This window comes from Ambystoma mexicanum, chromosome 5p (genome assembly GCF_040938575.1).
Source record: "Ambystoma mexicanum isolate Mex_15411 chromosome 5p, UKY_AmexF1_1, whole genome shotgun sequence".
Lineage (NCBI taxonomy): Eukaryota > Metazoa > Chordata > Amphibia > Caudata > Ambystomatidae > Ambystoma > Ambystoma mexicanum.
In genome coordinates, this window is record NC_090930.1 from 29,773,109 (window position 1) to 29,792,750 (window position 19,642).

Consider the following 19,642-nt stretch of genomic DNA (forward strand, 5'->3'; position numbering starts at 1 on the left):
CACGGACACACACGAGTTCCAGCAGCAGTGTCCGCGGATATCACTGGTGCCCCGGCAGAAGCAGCACATTACTCCGCTCCTGCAGGAAGGGCAAAAAGGGGTTAATGGAGCTGGTTCCAAAGTGACTCCGGAGCTTCGGATTCTACTCCAGATACTTCTTGGTAAAAAAGACAGGGGCCTGGAGGCCCATTCTAGACCTGCGGCACCTCAACAAATAAAGTCACAAAAATGAATGATGGTCACATTGCAGGATGTGCTCAGCCAACTGTAGGACACCTCCTTCCACGTCACCATTCACAAGAAGCATCACAAGTTACTGCTCTTCGTGGTACAGGGAAGGCACAACCAGTTCAAGGCCCTTCCCTTCGGTTTGAAGTCAGAGCCCAGGGTGTTCACAAAGTGCCTGGCGCCAGTGGTGGCCCATCTGCGTCTACAAGGGATACATGTGTACCCCTACATCAACAACTGGCTCCTCCGCATCAAGCCAAGGAAGTAGCCCTCGAACACAAGATGCAGATTGTCCAACTGCTGACGAATCTAGCGTTTCTGTCACCTATCCAAAATCCTGCTTGATAACATCGCAGAACGTGCTATTCCCGGGGCTGGACTCAACACTGTTTCTTGCCTAGCAGTCCTCTCGGAAAAGAGATTTGCGTCCATGCTTTGCAAGGTGCAACGGCTGTTGGTACTGAAGACCGCCACGGTGTGGACCATCAAGTTGCTGCTCAGCATGTCGTGCATTTACCTGATTGGACTTTGTAGGTTGCCGATGCAACCCCTTCAGGAATTCTTAGACGCTCTGTGGGTCGAGGTGTCTGGAAGCTACTCAGACAAAATTGTTCTGAGTATCGTCGAGCAGTAAGGTGTTGGTGTGTGCGCTCCAACATCGCTGTGAGCACAGATTTCCCAAGACCTCGTACCAGGAGACAGTCACCACAGACGCTTCCCTGGAGGGCTGGGGAGCCCACCAAATGACTCCACGCCAGAGACCTGTGGCTACCGGAGGAGAGGTATCTCCACATCAATGTCCTGGAGCTGCGGGCAGTGTTCTGGGCCCTCAAGTCATTCCTTCCGACCCTCAAGGGCAAGTTGGTGAGTGTCTTCACAGACAATACCACCACAATGTTCTACATCAGGAAGTAAGGGGGCGGGGGGGTACCAGATCCCCGGCGCTCTCCGGAGAGGCGCAGGTCTTGTGGCACTGGGCCGTCACCCAAGAGATGTTATGCATTCCATTTCACCTGGTGGGAGACAAGGACACCATTGCAGACTCGATCTTGCGACAATTGGGAACTTCGACAGGATCAAGTGGACAGCCTCAAATGAGGCAGACCCCAGATGGTCCTGTTTGCGGCAGTGACAAACTCCAAATGCTAGAGATTGGCCAGCAGGTTCCACCAGCCGAGGAGCATGAGGGACGCTTTTTCCTTTCCATGGGAAGGCCTGTTCCTGTACGAGAAACCCCCCCAATTGCCTCTCCTGCTGCGAGTCATCAATCAATTCAAACAGTGCCGATGCAGGATGATATTAGTCACCCTTGCATGGCCGAGGCAGATTTGGTACCCGGATCTTCTCAGCCTGTCAACATCAACTTCAGTGCTACGGGCAGAAGTGGAAACGTTTCGCAACGTGGTGCAGGACGCAGAAGATCACCCTGGCGCCCGCCTCCATCAAGATGCCTCTGGCAGCTATCTCCCACTACACCAGGTCTCCAGGACGGTCTTCTCTTTGGTCCCACCTTCTAGTCAATGAGTTCCTCAAAGGACTGGTCTGATGTTCCCACTTGTGAATGCCCCTACCCCGGTGTGGGAAGTCCATGTGTTGCTGACTATGCTCACGGGGCTCCCTTCGAGCCTATGCATCAGGCCCCTCTCATTTCGTGGAAGACTGCTTTTCTTGTGGCCATCACCTCTACCATAACCTTGCCTGCAACCGGCCTTATCTGACATTTCACGATACTAGGGTGATGCTGCGGACGCACCCCTCCTTCATGACTTTGCACTTGCTGGATGTGGCTTGTGCGCTGATATTCTATGTGGCACGCACAAAGAGTTTCCTGAATACATCTCAACTATTCGTGAACCATGGGAAGGCCATGTCCAAGGCTTCCATCTCCAGTTGGCTGTCCGGCTGCATTACTGTCACCGGTTGGCAAACAGACCGCTGCCCGAGAGCCCATTCCACCAGAGCGATCTCTGCGACAATGGCGTTCCTGTCTGGTGTGCCCCTGCTGGACATCTGCAGGGCTGCTACATGGAGTTCTACGCATGCCTTCAAGGAGTAGTGCGCTCAAAAATACTATTGTCCCAAGCCTTCGGGCATGTGTTTTTAACCATACATTGATTGATTGTACAAAAATATCCTATGTACCTTAACGTAGTTTTAATCACTTTTACACATGCGAAATCAGGCAGCAGGGCGCGGCCATCTTGTGCTAATCCAATCCTTTGCCGCATCGCCCCATGGTGAACTGTCCTGGTGGCACTAAATCATATCCCCCTCCCCTGAGGCTGACCTCACCATTCCTAGCGATATTATCTGACGTTACTGGGCAGCGTAGCCAAACGTGCCCAGTCATCACCTACGTGTTGACGTCAGTTGACGCATCACCCGGAATATCACCACAAATCCTCTCCACCGCACGTCTCATTTTTTAATACAAAACAATTTGAAAGGAACCCGCAATACTCTGCACTTAATAATGTGCTTTTATTTGAAAATAAATGCTCCGAGAACATTCGGTGATTGCCATATTCAACCACATTGGTAATTTCTTTCTTTTTTCTCGATCCACAAATGTTTGTTCGTCACAGTGTTCCTTTTTGGGTATTAAAAGCGCATTGGACGCATCTGCGAATTGCAAGGCTTCGGCATCAGCTTGGCGCTAGGCCACCGAAAACAATGTCAGGTTGCTCCTTATCGCTGGTACCGCGAAAGGGCATATCGGCCCGGGGCGATCCTCCCAAAACAGCATTGGTGTGATCCAGCCATTTAAGTGGATCTGTTGGTTAAAGAAGCCATCAATTGGTATGTGGAATCGATGACATTCGCAGAAAGGCAGGATGTAGCTGTTTAGAAAACAGAACAGAAATGTCTCAGTGACCGTCCTTTATTCAAATGTATCACTTTACCCATTCATTCTGCACCGTGTGAAAACTAATGATTAACACAAACGTGAACAATGGAAACGGAAAACATTTAGGAATTTTGGAGTCTACGATGTGCTTGAGAGGTTAGTGCTATGGAGTATGTATAGCGCGCCATGGGATGCGGAAGTTGACAGAAGAATTCGAAGAACACATAGACTGCATTTTAACTGAATATTACCGTAGAATTTGGCGTTGGTGGAACCTGGGGAAACCCAGATATGGACTAGGTGCATTTTGGTGCTGGACTGCCCATTTTCCCGGGACAAAGACAAGTACACACACGGGTTGTTTTTGTGTGTTGCAATGTGCCACAAACAACTCATTACAATGTAAGCCAACAATAACGGTCAGATAATGAAACCTTGACTCGTTCATGGAGACACGTCATTAGCTGGAGCATAGAGAACGTTGACGCGAGACGTGCATTGGCGTTGTGAAATGGGCCGTATAATGGTGTCGGCTTCAGGGCGGGGAGACATGATTTAGTCCCGCCAAGGCAGTTTACCTTAGGGCGATGTGGCAACGGATAAGATTAGCACAAGATGGCTGTGCCCTTCTGCCTGAATTTGCATGTGTAAGTGTGGAAAACTACAGTAAGGTACATAGGAAATGTTTGTATGATCGATCCACGTATACTTAAAAACACATGCCCGAACGCTTAGGACAATCATATTTTTGAGCGCACTATTCCTTTCATAAGATTCTACTGCGTCGACAGGGATTCCAGAGGCGTGTCCAGGGTCGGCCAAGCAGTGCTACGCAACTGGTTCGCTTGATGGTGAGCCTGTTCCGGAGGTAAGAGTATTTGCTTCTGTTGTGCCTTGCCATCTCCCGTGGTTGTGTAATGTTGCACTGCTATGTAATCTTTATTCATGAGCATGTGAATCCATGCCAGACTCCATGCTGGAGAAGGAACAGGTTACTTATCTGGAACTATTGTTCTCCAGCATGGGCCTAGCATGGATTCACATGCAAACCCTCCCTCTTGCCCCTCTGCGGCTCTTCTTCGTCATACTGCCACTTTACGTGCATACAAATCTGAAGATGGCTGCCAGAGGAGGTCAGTCATTGTCTGGGGGCAGCATGACCCAGAGCTCAGTGATTGGTATATAGGAGAAAGACAGTTTGTAAGTGAAAGTGAAATTTTTCTTTTTATTTTTTTAACCCAAGTTTCCCAGCCTGATGACTGGAAATATTCATGAGCATGTGAATCCATGCCAGACCCATGTTGGAGAACAATAGTTAGAGGTAAGTAACTTGTTCCTTCCCATGGAAAGAGGTCTGACATGGGCATAGTGTAATACCAGACCCATTTGGGCTTCTCCATGGCCCGAACGGTAGGTATCCAGTTCTTCGCTTTACTGGATCCCTGATCCCAACATCTTGGGGCTGTTGGTTAGATGCAGGGGGCAAGGTCCTATGTATGGGCTCTCATAGTTTCTGCTGCGAGTAAGCGGCTAGTACTCCGCAGCTACTGTACAGGTCAGAGCTTGCACTACAGACCAGACTAACAGTTTGACTAGGCTTGTTCAGGGAAGTCTTTACCCACTACTGTTTAGGAATCGAAGCACCTCCCTCAATAGAATCTGTATATGTCAAAATATTGACTGAAATGGGACATTTAAAATGGCCACCCCTTTAATGTACTCCGGTAGAAATTGGGCCACACATTCTCCCAGCTGCCTGTTTTTTTTTTTGTGTGCTATGTTTTGTTCTTGTAACTTTCTTTGGTTCTGTCAGTTTCTTAAAATGTGAGTGTTGAAGGAAGCCATTTTCACTGCAGAGAACTGGAGGCCTTGTGATGAGAAACCTTTATCTAGAGTGTGGCTTTACTACAATGCCCCGTCATAGATTCCTAAATATTTGTTGGGATCCCTCCTTTCTCTGTGCAGATCCAGCATGAGGTCAGCAATGGGAATGTAGTGCATAGACTCTGTAGCGACTCCTGTTTCACGAAGTTCCGAGCTACCAAAGGGTTGAAAACAAACTGCTGCGACAACTGTGGCATCTACATCTATAACAAAGGCCTGCCGCTGGAATACTTGTTTCATGAGGGCCAGCAGAAGCGGTTCTGCAACTCCACCTGCCTCAATGGCTATAAGAAGGTGAGGGGTGCTTCTTCAGGGGCATGGCTGGCTGATATTGGGTGAAGGCTCCTTAAAGTAGTTGGAAGTAGTTGGAAGTGTGCAGTAGTTGTGGCTTCATCTAGCAGTGGGGGCTTCAAACTCTGGGCAGCAAGCAGTGAATGATTGGGTGACTGTAGAAAGAATTCACTGTTAGTAAAATGAAAATGCACTGCAAGTGACATCTGGTTGTACGCTCGGATTTGTAAGGTACTGAATCTTGACGTTTGTAGAATGAGGGCTGGGTGTTGTGTGCTGTATGTGAGGTTTTTTCCTGCATGGCTGAATGCAGCAAGAAAGTATTTGTTTGTGGTTGCTCGACTAAATGAGAATCCTGCATTGCTTGTGGCTTAGGTGTAATAACTGAGTTCATGCTGCCTGCCCTTTTTGCTCTTCCCCACCACATGAAGCTGGAAAGAATTTTAAGCAGTGTTCTTTTCTTTGTGACTGCAGAAAAACACCAAGGTTTACCCGTGCATGTGGTGCAAGACTCTATGTAAAAACTTTGATATGCTTTCCAACGTGGACAAGAACAACCGGATGGGACTCTTCTGTTCAGTCTGCTGCATCACGTCCCACAAGGTCAAACAGTCTGGCCTGACTGGTGAGTCCATTTTCCTGGTGGCAGAGCTCATTTCTCCCTCCCTCCTGCCCCCTTAGCCAAGCATATGGTGCAATTGTTTAAAAAAGAATGGTAATGCCTCAACTTTTAGAGTTTTCTCCTAGCCCCCCTGTGTGTAGGGTTCAGAGCGATCAAACCACACCCTGGTTTTCAGGGCGTCTCGCTCTCTGCCTCTCTTGTAGACATAGCTGAGCGGTCCAGGCTTTGCACTGAACAGGAGGGAGCAGGGTGGGTTAAAGGTTGCAATGCTGCATTCTACACAACACAGTAAGGAAATTCCCTCAAAGTATGCATGTTAAAATGTTTGTTGGGATATGGTTTAAACCAAATCTTTCACATCAATATGTAATTTAATTAAAAGAAATTAACCTAGATTGAGAGTCTTTTCTGTTTAATTTTGGATATTTCATAAATAAAATACAAAGAGCTACTAATCATACTAAATGTTGCACAGACCCAGGTAAATCTATAAATTGTCATCTTTCCTTCACAATGGTTTAGTCTGTAACCAATTATTGGTCACTGTATTAATGGAGCATTTCTGACACACGGCTACAGCGAACACTATTGGGCAAGACGAACACCGGATGAGAAATTGAAGACCAACTCTCTATCAAACGTGGTTGGTGTGGTTAAGGCTGACCTCTCCGGTTGTGATAGTAGGTCGACACATGTATAATTGTCTCTAACACAACTCCAGAAACTACACCACACCGATGGACTGAAAAAAATATTTTAATTAAAGTTGCACATATAAAATTATCAATTTAAATAATTTTGCCATGAAATGTTAGTTGAGGACTGGAACCCGATCAGACGGTTCCCAGCAGCCAGGTGAGCAAAAGAAGGCAGCACAATGGCAGCAAACCATCCCAGAATGAAGACTGTTGAGATAGATTTCTCAAGACGTTAGTGAAAACCAACGAAGGTAAGCAAGGAGTGGTCAAGGCTTACTCGCAGGAGAGATGAGTGGTGTTAGGGGTCCAGAATGAGTCCAGCCAGTAAAATACACAATGTTTCTACTTAGAAAGGCAAGTACATAAATACTAAATGTATTATAGGCCCAAAAACACTAGGAAAAAATCAACCCGGTAATATCATCCAATCCTCTAAGCATAAAACATTTGAGGCATGTGGAGCTGCTTAGAATCACAGACCTTCGGTAGGCCGACATCTGGTGGAAGTTGCAGAGTATTGCACACAAAGTTTTTGAAGTTCAAAAAGGGATGTGGACCGGGTGTGAATGTAATACTATCCCTAGTGTGACGTACCCTGTACCTATGAACCTGCACGTGTCGAGGCCCCGCAGATGCATTTTTTTCCACCTTTGTGGCAAGTTGTTCTTTTGGGGAGTCTGTAGCTTCAGCTACTTTGAGTTAAAACTCATCCGAAACTCCTCTGCATTGACGCACTCTTTCGGCTGTTTTGTTTCAGCATCTCGACATCTAATCCCGGTTGCAGAAACAGACGTTCAGTTCCAAGATTGGCTTTGGCCTACACCAGGCTTCGGCCTAACCAGTAGGGAAAGTTTGTGGGGGTAGAGGGGGTACCTGATCCTTTTTGGTTAGAGAATGTATTACCCCTATTTCCTGCCCCTGCTACATTGTCCTGCTGCCTCTGTCTGCCGTCCGCTATGGAGCCAACCCTTTTAAAATTCTGTCCCAAGTACAACAGAAAATTCCTGTGGGTCCACGAACATAGTTTGCAACCACTGCCTTCCACGTGGCTTTCTTGAATCCCATGACGTGCAATCTCTTTAGGCCCAAGACGCTAAAGGAGCGCTAGACAAAGCAGTGGATGGCATATTCCAGGACACCGGAGTTGGAAACAGCTGCTGGAATTTTTCAATCGGACCACGAAGAGCAAGGCAGCCGAGACCGATTCGGAGCTTGAGGACACTACAGTGGAACAATGGAGTTGCTGCATGCCTGTCCCCAGCCTAGAAATGCGGTCACAGCACGATATGAGGAAGGTCTCTGGTGATGCCAGCATACACGCACACACTTCCCAGAAGCACATACCCACCTAGCTGCCTTCGAGGGAAGGCTGCATGCTGTCGGTTGACTCCTCCTGGCCCACCGACTTAATGCCTACTGCACCCGTTGTGGGTCCGCCTACGCGTTTACCACAAGGCGATCATGCAGAAACGCCTGAGAATGGCATGAACAAAAACTGATCGACTGCACAGAAAAACGGAGCATTCTGATCAGGACAAAAAAGCCTCTCGGACCTCTGGACGTTATGAGGAGTCCTCATCTTTGTCTTCCACCCTCCACAAGAAGCGCCCTCAGGAGCTTGAGGACCCCCATGGAGAGGATTGTCCGATGGAAGCATCTCTTGTGGTCCCTACGTCCCTTCCAAGGGACAGGAGACAGAACCCTTTTTCACCAGAAAAAACGTCCCCTCTAAATTTAGAGGCACGCAGGGGTGCGGCCCAGGGAGCATGCACTGCCCTGACTCTGCCCTCCGCCCCCCCACCTCTGCCCCCTTTTCCACATCGACGGGAACGGGCCGAATTCACCAGCACTCCTGGGTTTGGCTTCGGCCATGTAATTCCATGCGCGGATACTTCTTTTTTTTTTTCTTTTTATCATTCAGGTATTCTGTCTTCGGGCGTCACGCTCCTCCCCGGCGCATGTCGACTTCCACAGGGTTCAGCAGGTGTCGATCCGGCAACTGGCTCTTGCCAACTTCAGATCCCCATGCCCTCTTCCTACATTGCCTTGGCCCAACCACAGCTGGCAAGCTTGTACAGCGTGTGGCTCGCTGTCATCGAAAGTGCTGAAGAACAGACTAGCCAGGTGGAGGGAGCTCTTCCAGAAGTCTCCTCCAGAGGACCTAAAGAACTTCGTGAAGCACAGAGACAGGACCAAGGTAGGGCCGCTATTTTCCATCGCACCCCGCAAAGGAGACTCCTTTCCAAGGACTCACCCGCGCAGGAGGAACCGTTCAGGTCCTTGTACCAGCAGGGGCACCACCGAGGCTGTTGCAGCTACCGGCCTTTGGGCTGAGCGAATCCTTGGATCCTCCCGGTGGCAGTGTTGAGGGACCGGAAAGTAGTTGTACTGGATTGACATAAGAGGGGCTCTGCCCTTGTACTGACAATATGGCAGAGGGGCTACGCCCTAATACTGGCAGTACATTAGAGTGGGCGCCTAAACGCAGCTCTACTGACCCCTGGTTCGAGGGTGTCGCATCTACCAGTCCTAGGCCCGAGGAGCAGGGTAGGCCTCGTGATCCACACTCAAGAGTCTTAGAGGCTGGGCCCAGCGAGCTGAGCAACACGTCGCAGGCATGTGGCAGTCAGTTCGACAAGATGGCTGCCGGGCAAAACAGAGGCACCCCTCCCCTGAGTTCGGAGAACGAGTGTCCAGGTGGGATTGGCCTCAACCAGGTATGTGGCCTACAGCCTATCCTTATGCGCAGGGCAGTTTCCCACTGCGCCCATACAGGCAGGGTATGCAGCGGCTCCCGCAGCTCCCGGCTCCCCAGTCAGTACCCCCTACAACCTCTCCGGCCAGTTAAGTGGGGGTTCTTCGAGAGGTTCCTCGGGCTCATGAAGTCACCTTGGATGGGGGTGGGGGGGGTCTTCCTCAAGGATGCCATCAGGGAAGTCATCCCTACAATGCTAGCAGCACCACAAGTGCCTCATCCCCCGGCCCCAGCGGAGCTGCTGCCTTTGGCTCCCAAGCCGATTCCGGACCAACCTCTGCCTCCTCCTCAGCCTCTGGTGGCTACTCCACATCCAGACATGGCATCCTCAGCCAATACCTTCCACAAACGTCTTGCTGGGCTGGTGGAGTACCTGGGCCTACCCTACCCCAACTGAGCAGCTGGCAGAGCGGGTTCTGGCTGAAGTCCATATGCGCGGCCCCTCTGCTAAAACGGGGATTCCACTGCAAACTGAAGTAGTCTCCCTGTGCAAGAATGGTTGGCTCATGTCCCACTAGGTCCAGCTGGTCAATCGACGCCTGGACGCCAAGTACAGGCAGATGGAGGGGGATACACTCTTGCTCGCAGTCCATCCTCAGCTGCTCTCCTCGGTGATCGCTGCAGTATCACTATAATCAGCCGCCTCCTCTGCGGGGCTGCTAGGCAAGGAGAAGATCTTGGAGGTGTACGGGAAGAAACTCTATTCCAACGCGTCCTTGCATCTTCGTCAGGCCAACACTGATGTCATGCTGACTGCCGCTAACCAAAGGTTATGGCTGGAAATTGCAGACTTCCTCCCTATGCAGAGCCAATCACATTTTAAGGCAGGGCTGGCTGGGGCCAAGCTGGTGGCGCAGGTCCGCATGGAGTCCACTGTGACCCATATTGATACCTTTGCCATGCCATCTGTATCGCCACGGACATGAGAAGGACAGCCTGGCTCTGGGCGATGAAATTCAACCCGGGCGTCCAGGAACGCATATTAAATCTGCTGTTAGAGAGGGCTGGACCTCTTCCAGTCCACCACAGACGAAGAGCTGGACAAGAACAAACGGCCAAGTCTTTATCCATCTTGCCAAAGACCACGCCCAAGTTGTACATCCAGTCACAGCAGCGCTCAGACAGGGGGCATACGTATGGAGATCTTACTAGGCCAGGTGTCATTCAGACCGTGCTAGTGCAAATGTGCACGAGGGAAAGGGGAGGGGACAGTGCAGAACATGGGATGAATAGAATAAAGAAAGCAATAAGTAAAAGTACAGCCAGCGGGTGGCAAGTGCAAGGGTAAGTGCAGACATCAGGTGTCAAGTGCTGGTAGGGAACTGTAGGGATACAGAAAAGTACCCAAGTGCGGGGGTTGCCAGGGAGGCAGTGCAGGTGTGCAACTGGCAGGGGAGGGTACATGGGCCCAAGAACAGAGGGTGGCCAGGTAAACAGTGCAGTTTCAGATTCAGCCAGGTGTTCAGCAGGGGAGAGGAGAGAAAGCAGAAGCTAAGAGGAAGGTTTTAAGGTGCTTCCAGTACCAGAGATTGTTCTCAAGTTTCAGGGAGGCTGTTCCAGAGGGAGGCCCCAGCCGAAGAAAGAGATCTACTCCGATTATTTGAGAGGGATTGGACAAGTACAGTGGAGGCAATCTCTGGCTTTTCGACTTACAGGGAATATGCAACATTTACCAAAAAAGGGATAATTTGTGTATGTACGTTGCAATGTTTCCATGTCAAATGGTGTGTAGTCAGTATTTCTGATGCTTGTTAATCTGCTTAGAATTGCATACTGTGCATATGGTCTGACATCCAGTGGTAACCGCCGGGTATTGCATCTTGTCTTTCGAGAATCGAAAGGGGACGTCGACATGGGCGTGCCTGTAACAGTATCCCTAGGTGACGTGTACCCAAAATCCCTCACGCGCTGAGGTCCCTCAGATTGATTTTTGCGCCCAGATAACTGGTCACCCTATAGCGGAGCTCTTACATAAGAGACATTGTTTATCCTAAACAGACTTGTTGGTTATCCCCCCCCCCCCCTAAAGTCATTTAGATGCCAAGAACAACTTAGACAAAGACTATGGGGGACTTGTCTATGGCGGTGGATTTCGGCGCCTACGATCCGGCGGCTGAAGCATCCACGTGGCTGGGCCTTCTGGCCGGCCTTTTCAGTAGGGAGAGTGGGGTTGGGGTGGCCATATTTCCGGTATGTCTTTCCTCTTCCCCCTCTTTAACCTCTAGGTCTGGTCATCTTCCCCTTTTGCTATGGAAAGGACTCCTTTTAGGTTCTGCCCTAAGTGTAGGGTCAGATATCCGTGGAAGGACGAACACAGGACATGGAACTCCTGTCTCCCCTTAGATCATGACGAGAAGCGGTGTGCGGCTTGTAAACTCCTTCGGCCTTAGACCCTTAAGGAGCGCCGTGCAAAGCGGTGGGCTGTGTACGGTATGTTGCGGGTGGAACCCCGTCCCCCCCACAGCCACACCTGCCGAAAGTGACGTGGGCACCTCCGATGACCAAACATCCCTTGCGGATGTAATAGACCTAGAGGTGGACACTTCTAGGTCCGCCACGCCCATCCCCGACCCTTTAAGGCCTGAGTCTGGTCTCACTTCAGGGACAACACCCGGAGACAAAGGCGTACAATCACATTTCACTAAGCACACAACCCCTACACCTATTTCGACGGGTACGTCGAAAAAGGTGAAAGCGCCAGCAGGGGCGTCGAAAATTTCAGCAGATTCCTCGGATCGTACAGACCCAAAGCCTTCCCTGCATCCGTAGCAGCGTCTTGCGACTGGGCATTCCAAAGCAAACAAGGGCGCTACCCGTAAATCAGGTTTACATGCTGAAGCGTGGAAATCCGTCGCTTCGACTGTCCCGAAGGCTGCGGTAGGCCCAAAAATCACAACTAGGCCTCAAGGCGAAAAAAATGACTGCTCGGGCTTCTAACGCTGCGCAAGGCAATAAGTCTACCGATAGCCCTTCGGATCCACTAACTCACACAAATTTGTTGGTAATCGAACACCGCATCGGGAGAATTACTTTGGCGGTTGGGCTTATTCCTGTTCTTCTGAAAAACATGGGGAGGCCGCAGACAAATCTTTGGATACAAACCTCTTGAAGGGGAAGACCTTCACCATCCCTGCAGTGGAAGCCACTCTCGCGACACTCCTCTCTGAGTTGGGGGGGCTCACCTGCTTCAGCAGACGGCACATGGAGTGTGGTCCCCCAAGTAGCGTCCAACCATATAAATTTACTGGAGCTTTTAACTACAAGGGAAGATGGTGCTGATTCTGACAGACAGCACTACAGCCATGTATTACCTGAATAAACGGGGGAGGGGGGAGCACACACTCTCCAGGGCTATCCACGCTGGCCCAAAACTTTGGATTTGGATCTGGGCTCTCAGACAATAGATGTTTCTGTTGTCCCAACATGTTCCAGGGGAACTCAATCTTCTGGCAGACGTGCTCAGCAGAGATTTTTTCTCTGCCCGAAGAATACGAATGGTGTCAGCATGAAGACATTGTGTCCAACGTCTTTGCAGAATGGGGCTTCCCAGAAATCGACCTGTTCGCAACTTAGAACGCCTAATGCCAAGACTACGCCTCCAGGTACCCCCATAACGGCTCTAAGGGGAACGGTCTCTGGATAACCTGGTCAGTGAAATTTGTCTACGCTCCCCCCTGCCCCCCAGACTCCCCTTCTCAACAAGATAGTGCACAAGATGAACCAGGAACCCGTTACCATGATACTGGTGGCCCCCATGTGGGCCCACCAACCCTGGTTCACTCATCTGATGGAAATGTCCCTCTCCCCACCAGTAAAACTACCCTGCCCATACCACATGTTGTCTCAGGACAGGAGGGAGACCCTACACCCATGCCCACAAACTCTGAACTTAGCAACCTGGCTCCTGAGGTCATAGAGTTTGGACACCTACAGCCCCCTCAGAGGTGCATGGACATACTCGGGGAAGCTAGAAAACCCAACACACGTTATTGCTATGCCAGCAAATGGAAAGGTTTTGTCATCTGGTGTAATTCCAAAGGCGTCAATACCATCGATTGCTCACCCACACACATTGTGCTGTACCTTACCCATCTGTTAGACACTGGGTTGATCTTTAATTCCAGAAAGGTTCATTTGGCTGCTCTTTCAGCCTACACCACATCAAAAGGTGTGTTGGAAGATGCCGGCGATTAAGGCCTTAATGGAAGGGGTTAAGAGGATTTATCCTCCCATTTCTCACCCAGCTCCTGGGTGTGACCTAAATGTGGTTTTGCCCAGACTCATGGGAGCTTCCTTTGAGCCAATGCAGCCAATGCATAAAGCAAGTCTAAATGACCTGACTTATAAAATGGCCTTCCTAGTGGCCATCACTTCTATTGGAAGGGTTAGTGAACTACAGGCACATTCTGTTCTAGGCCCCTTTGTTACAGTCCACAGGGATAAGGTAGTTCTGCGCACTCACCCCAGATTTGCACCTAAATTCATCTCGAAGTTCCATGTGAACCAATCGATTGAACTACCTACCTTTTTCAAGAATCCCACTAGCATGGCCGAAAGAAGCCTACACGACCTAGATGTGCGCAGGGCAGTCATGTTCTACCTGGAAAGAACTAAACCACTGAGGAAAACGAACCAATTTTTCGTTTCAGTGGCAGCTGGTAGAGAAGGGGATCCTGTCTCTAAAACTGCATCTCAAGGTGGATTGCCAAATGCATCACACTGTTTCTCTCTTGCTAAGAGAGAACTGCCCTTCAAGCCTAGAGCACATTCTACTCTGGGCACTGGGGCATCCATCGCATTCATTGCAAATGTTCCTGTTTAGTCCATTTGCAAAGCGGCAACCTGGAGTTCTGTATACACCTTTACAAAACACTATTGCCTAGACACTCGTTCTAGGTTTGATTCTCAGGTGGGACAAGCAGTACTAAGACCGCTTTTCTCTACAGTTCCTTCTCACAACCCAACTCCGGGTACTGTTCGCTAGTCTATGCACAGCATGTGATTCTAAGCAGATTAACAAGCATCAGAAGAAATGAATTACTTACCGTAAAAGCATTTCTGATGGTTGTATCTGCTTAGATTCACATGCGCCCTCCCCGCTCAAGGTGGAAGGAACATAGACATCTTACTACTTCTCTCTTCATGTACTCGCTCACAATAGCCTTGGGCTCCCTCATGGCAGAAAAAACCACAATTGGAGGGACCTCAGCGCGTGAAGGATTTTGGGTACACTACACATCACGTAGGTATAGTGTTACAGGCACGCCCATTTCGATGTACCCTTTCGATTCTCGCAAGACAAGACGCAATACTCTGCGGTTACCACTGGATGTTGGACCATATGCACAGCATGTGAATCTAAGCATATACAATCATCAGAAATTCCCGTAAGTAATGCATGTCATACGGTTTAAACTGAATCAATTTCCAACCAGGGAAAGGAAAAAGTACTGGGGAAATGATGGGTGTAAAACCGTCGAGACAGTGTTTTCTATTATGCAATGAACCTGTCGAAACTTTAAAGCATTTCATTCTTGAATATGTACATTTTAAAGATGATGGAACAAAAATACTGATGCAAATTGTAAATGTTGACTTTGAGAATGCAACTGAATTTATCTGGAACAGGATGATGAATGGTCAGTTCAAGCCCCTAATCTTCGCATTGGCTGGACTATTGAAAACTGTTAGCTTTGTTTAACTGAATGTGGTAAATGACATTTTAGCAGCATTACATGGTAAGAGATGAAACATGTAAAAATCATGCCATTTTGATTGCATGAAAGGTGAAGTTCAAAATATTTTTTTTTGTTTATATATGGTAAAGTAATGATTGTCTAATTGTATAGAATGTTTTAAAATTCGATCTGCTGTGTATGAAACATTTAAAGTATTTTAAATTTTGTAAGGGCTTTGTGTTTAGCCACATACAATAAAAAAATATTCAAAGAAATCTACCACCAACTCATTGCTTGTAGAAGAGACTGCCCCTGAGCGAGCTGGAGGCAGATGAGTGAAGAGCTTGAGAAGGAAGATATTTGGGAAGAGAGTTGAAAAATATTGAGGCCCCGGGCCCCAGAAGGCCTTGAGAACAATGCAGAGGGTTTTGAACTTAATCCTCGCAGCCACTGGGAGCCAGCGCAAAGATTTCACTCCTGGAGAGATACGATCCCTGGGCTTGAGGCCAAGGACAAGTCTCGCAATACTATTCTGGATGAGTTGCAGAGGGCGGAGAGTAGAAGCAGGCCGATTTAGAAAGAGGCTGTTGCAATAGTCTAGCCTAGAGAGAACCAGTGCTCTGGAGACAGTGAGCTTCTGGTGGAAGGAGAGGAAAGGAAGAATGCCTCTGAAGAGGTGCAGCTGGTAGTCCTACTTCATAGAAAAGTTGGAGATGTGAAGAGTTTCCAACCTCTCCCTACAAAAATTCAAGATGGTTACGCCAGCTTTTATAGCGGAGACATTGTGCAACGGAGACTAGATGTGCTCCCTGGATATGAAGGACGTGTACCTACACATCGCGATTTGGCAGCTCCATCGTTCTTTCCTACGGTTCAGGATCATGGGCTACCATTGTCATCCCTTGTGGCCACAACATGGCCCCTAGGGTCTTTACCAGGCTAATGAATATGGTGGCTGCCCTCCAGAAAGCGCAGGGCCTCCACCTCTACCCATACCTCGACCGGCTCGCCAGGGGCTACATCTCCGGAAGCGGTTCATCACTCCTCCTCCCATGCCCTTATGAACACACTGCACTATCTGGGCTTCTCGCTCAATCGCAAGAAGTCGCAGCTGCAGCCCTCGCAGACTGACATTCTTGGGCCTCTTCTGGGACACATGCTCCGAAAAGGTATTTCCTTCAGAGGACAAGATCTCGGCCATCAAGAGGACGACCTCCCATTTCCTTGGCAGAGAGGTGACCTTGGCTTGGTGGTACCAAACTCTCCTGGGTCTCTTGGCGACGGCCCTTTTAGATGTTCCACACATGTGATTGAGGATTAGGAGGATTCAGCTTCACTTTGTGGCATCATGGAACCAGGAGTGGGGCTCCCCATCCGATATGATCAACTTTCTCCAGCATGGGGTCTGGCATGGATTCACATGCTCATGAATATTCCCCGTCGTCAGGCCGGGAGTCCTCGGTATAGCAAAAATCAGTTTTGTTTCTGATCTTTCTCAGCAGTAACCAATCACTGGTCTCTGGGTCATACTGCCCCCAACCAATGACTGCCCTCTCCCTAAGCCCGCCCCTGGCAGCCATCCTCAGATTTTTACCGCACGTTCAAGTGTTGGGAGTCCTCGTGCTTAGCTCTCGAGCTTTTGCTGCGTTTTCACGCTTTTTTCAGGAGATTTTCTCATTTTTCTGGTTAAATAGAGCCTCAAGCTCCACCGTTTCTACTTCCAATCAACGGGGATCCGTTTTGGAGTTTCTATGCCCCTCAAGGGGGAAGATTTCGTCGAGTTGCGCTTTTGGAGGATTCCAGAAGCTCCGTAGGGGGGAGTCTTTCCAGAAGTTCCGTAGGGAGTCGTCTTTCAGGCCCATCGAGAAGACCCCCACGAAGTCCTCGTTGGAAAAGGTGGGGGGAGGGGTTGGTGGCCGTCGTGGATACTGACACGACCTCTGAAGAGCTCATCCAAGTCGTGGAGGAGGCCCAGCCCATCGGGTGAATTCACCTCACTGCTCCAGCATACCTCTCTCAAAGGATCCACCCAGTCTCCACTACCAGGCCAACCAGATCACCGTACACCAACATGCTCTCGGTGCCACTAGTAAAAAGAGTAAAAGCGGGCGGATCCAGCTTCCCCTATCTCACGCCCACTCACTGGAATGCCCTTCCTCCCACTATCCGAGCGGAGGCCTCCCTCACCACCTTCCGCAAAACTCTGAAAACTACTCTCTTCACATAGGACCCGACACACCAGCACGAATACTTATCATATATGTTGTAATATACGTCCCAATGCAATATCTGTAACAGTTTGCTATCTTGTAGTATTCATAATGTGTTAACAATCGCTTTTATGCCTGTACCATGTAACTAATTTATTGCAAGTAACAGCGCCTCAATGCCCCTGGGCTTCTTGTGCGCTATATAAATATAAATAAATCGGGAGGGATCCCGACGAGGGTGACGCAGACGAGGCTCCTCAAGAGCCCTCGCTCCCGTCGTTTCCGGCGCCGCAGGACACCTCGGCGGCCATTTTGTCAGCCATCCAGTCCTTATGCTCGGAGATGAGGACTAGGTTGCCCCTTCCCCCGACGAAGGGGCCTGAACCAGACCCGACTCTGCCTTTCCCCCGGTCCACTACCCACGGGGATGATACAGGCATGGACACGACTACGACGGGTACGGATGACGACGGAGGCGATGACGGGACATGTCCCCCGTCGCCCCCTGCCCGGGTGGCCCCGCCCGACGTGATTGGATCCTTCCATGCAATGATTTCCAGGGCATCCGAGCTCTTCCAGCTCTGCCCCGAGGAAAAGGAGGGGTTCCTTTACCAACAGCGCGAGGCTAAAAGGAAGACGGTCCTCGCCGTACCACTTCTTGATGACATCTGGGATGAGGGGCTCGCCCTCCTCAAGAACCCTGCCACGGCTCCTGCAAAGAGGGACCGGTACGAGAAGTACTGGGTCCCCGACGCTGCCCCCTTGTGCCTTAGGGTGCAACCTACCCCGGACTCGGTCGCGGCGGCCAAGAAGAAAGCGGGGGGGGGGGGGCATCGGCCTCGACTTCAACCTCCCCTCCGGACGACCGAGGGTAGGAAGCTGGATGCGATGGGACGGGTCATCTCATCTGCAGCGACGACCATCAATGCGGCCAACGCCCTGGCCATCGTAGCCCGCTACGACAGGGAGTTGTGGTTCAAGATCGCCCCTCTGTTGGACTTCCTTCCGGATGCCAAGAGGGCTGAGGCCCTGGAAATCTTGCAGGAAGGTGAGACTGCCTCGGACCACACCATTACGGTGGCTACGGACATCGCCGACACCAGTTTCCGTCAGTTGGGCAACAGCGTTTGCCTGAGACGACGAGGATGGCTCAAGGCGACGGATTTCCGCCAGGACATTCAGACCAAGGTTTTGGACATGCCTTTCGATGGGAACAACCTTTTTGGCAAGGCGGTTGATGAATCCCTTCAGGCGATCAAGACGGACACGGAGACGGCCCGTGCACTGGGTGTGCTCCAACAGCGACGGCCGTCCTTTCGGAGCTCCGGAGGCAGACAGGGTGCCTCCAAGGGAGCCGGCAGCAGCTCCTCTACGTACCGTCAAGCGGCAAGGTCTCCGTCGCAGGAGGCCTACAAGGGACGTGGCAAGTCAGGTGGATCCCGCCGTCGTCGCCAAGGTGGTCAAGGAGGCAAAGCGGCCTCCAGGCAAGATTGAACCGACTGTCTGGTCGGGCCCCCGCTGAAGCACCCCGGTGGGAGGCCGGCTGACGAAGTTGGTCGGCGTGTGGGAGTCCATCTCCACCGACCGTTGGGTGCTGGACGCCCTGGCCCTGGGGCACGCCCTCGAGTTCCAGAAGAGGTGCCCCAGCATTCCTCCCGTGGCCAGGAAGGAAAATCACATCCCTCAACTGCTGTTGGAAGTAAGGGCGATGCTCAGGAAGGGGGCCATCAAGCTCGTCCCGAAGAGGCTTCGGGGCTCCGGAGTTTACTCGAGATACTTCCTCGTGAAGAAAACAGGTCCCATCCTGGACCTGCGACGACTAAACAAATACATCAAGGCACAGAAGTTCCGGATGGTCACCCTCCAGCACGTGCTGGGACAGCTGGAGGAGGGCGATTTCCTGTCGTCGTTGGACTTGGAGGATGCTTACTTCCACATCCCTATTCTAAAGAGACACCGAAAGTTCCTCAGGTTCGTGGTCAAAGGGCGGCACTACCAGTTCAAGGCCCTCCCGTTCGGATTAAAATCGGTGCCCAGGGTGTTCACCAAGTGCCTAGCACCGGTGGCGGCGCGGCTGCGCCTGCAGGGGATCCACGTCAACCCCTACCTGGACGACTGGCTCATACGGGCAAGGGGGCTCGCCGTGGAACACACTGCGAAGACCGTCCAGCTGCTCACGGACCTGGGGTTCTCCATCAACTTTCCAAAATCCCACCTGGTCCCGTCGCAAGTCACCCTGTTTCTGGGAGCACAGCTCGACACAGTGGCGCGGCGGGCCTCACCGTCGGAGGAAAGGATAAGGACCATCCTAGGAAAGGTGCAACGTCTGCTGGCCACGGACGTGGCCAGAGTGAGGTCTATCAAGTCCCTCCTCGGAATGTCCTCCTGCATTTATCTGGTGCCCCACTGCCGACTTCGGATGCGGCCC

The 19,642-nt window shown here is 50.7% G+C and overlaps 1 protein-coding gene across 5 annotated transcripts in view; it reads left to right on the forward strand.

The window, feature by feature from the left end:
- The window catches only part of ZMYM3 (zinc finger MYM-type containing 3), a 1,331,158-nt gene that overhangs the window by 516,696 nt on the left and 794,820 nt on the right, over positions 1 to 19,642 (forward strand). For all 5 annotated transcript variants that reach the window (XM_069612373.1, XM_069612372.1, XM_069612371.1 and 2 more), the window contains exons 7-8: positions 5,042 to 5,254; positions 5,726 to 5,876. In XM_069612373.1, the coding sequence (XP_069468474.1) occupies positions 5,042 to 5,254; positions 5,726 to 5,876 (364 nt within the window). The remainder of the gene's footprint in view (positions 1 to 5,041; positions 5,255 to 5,725; positions 5,877 to 19,642) is intronic.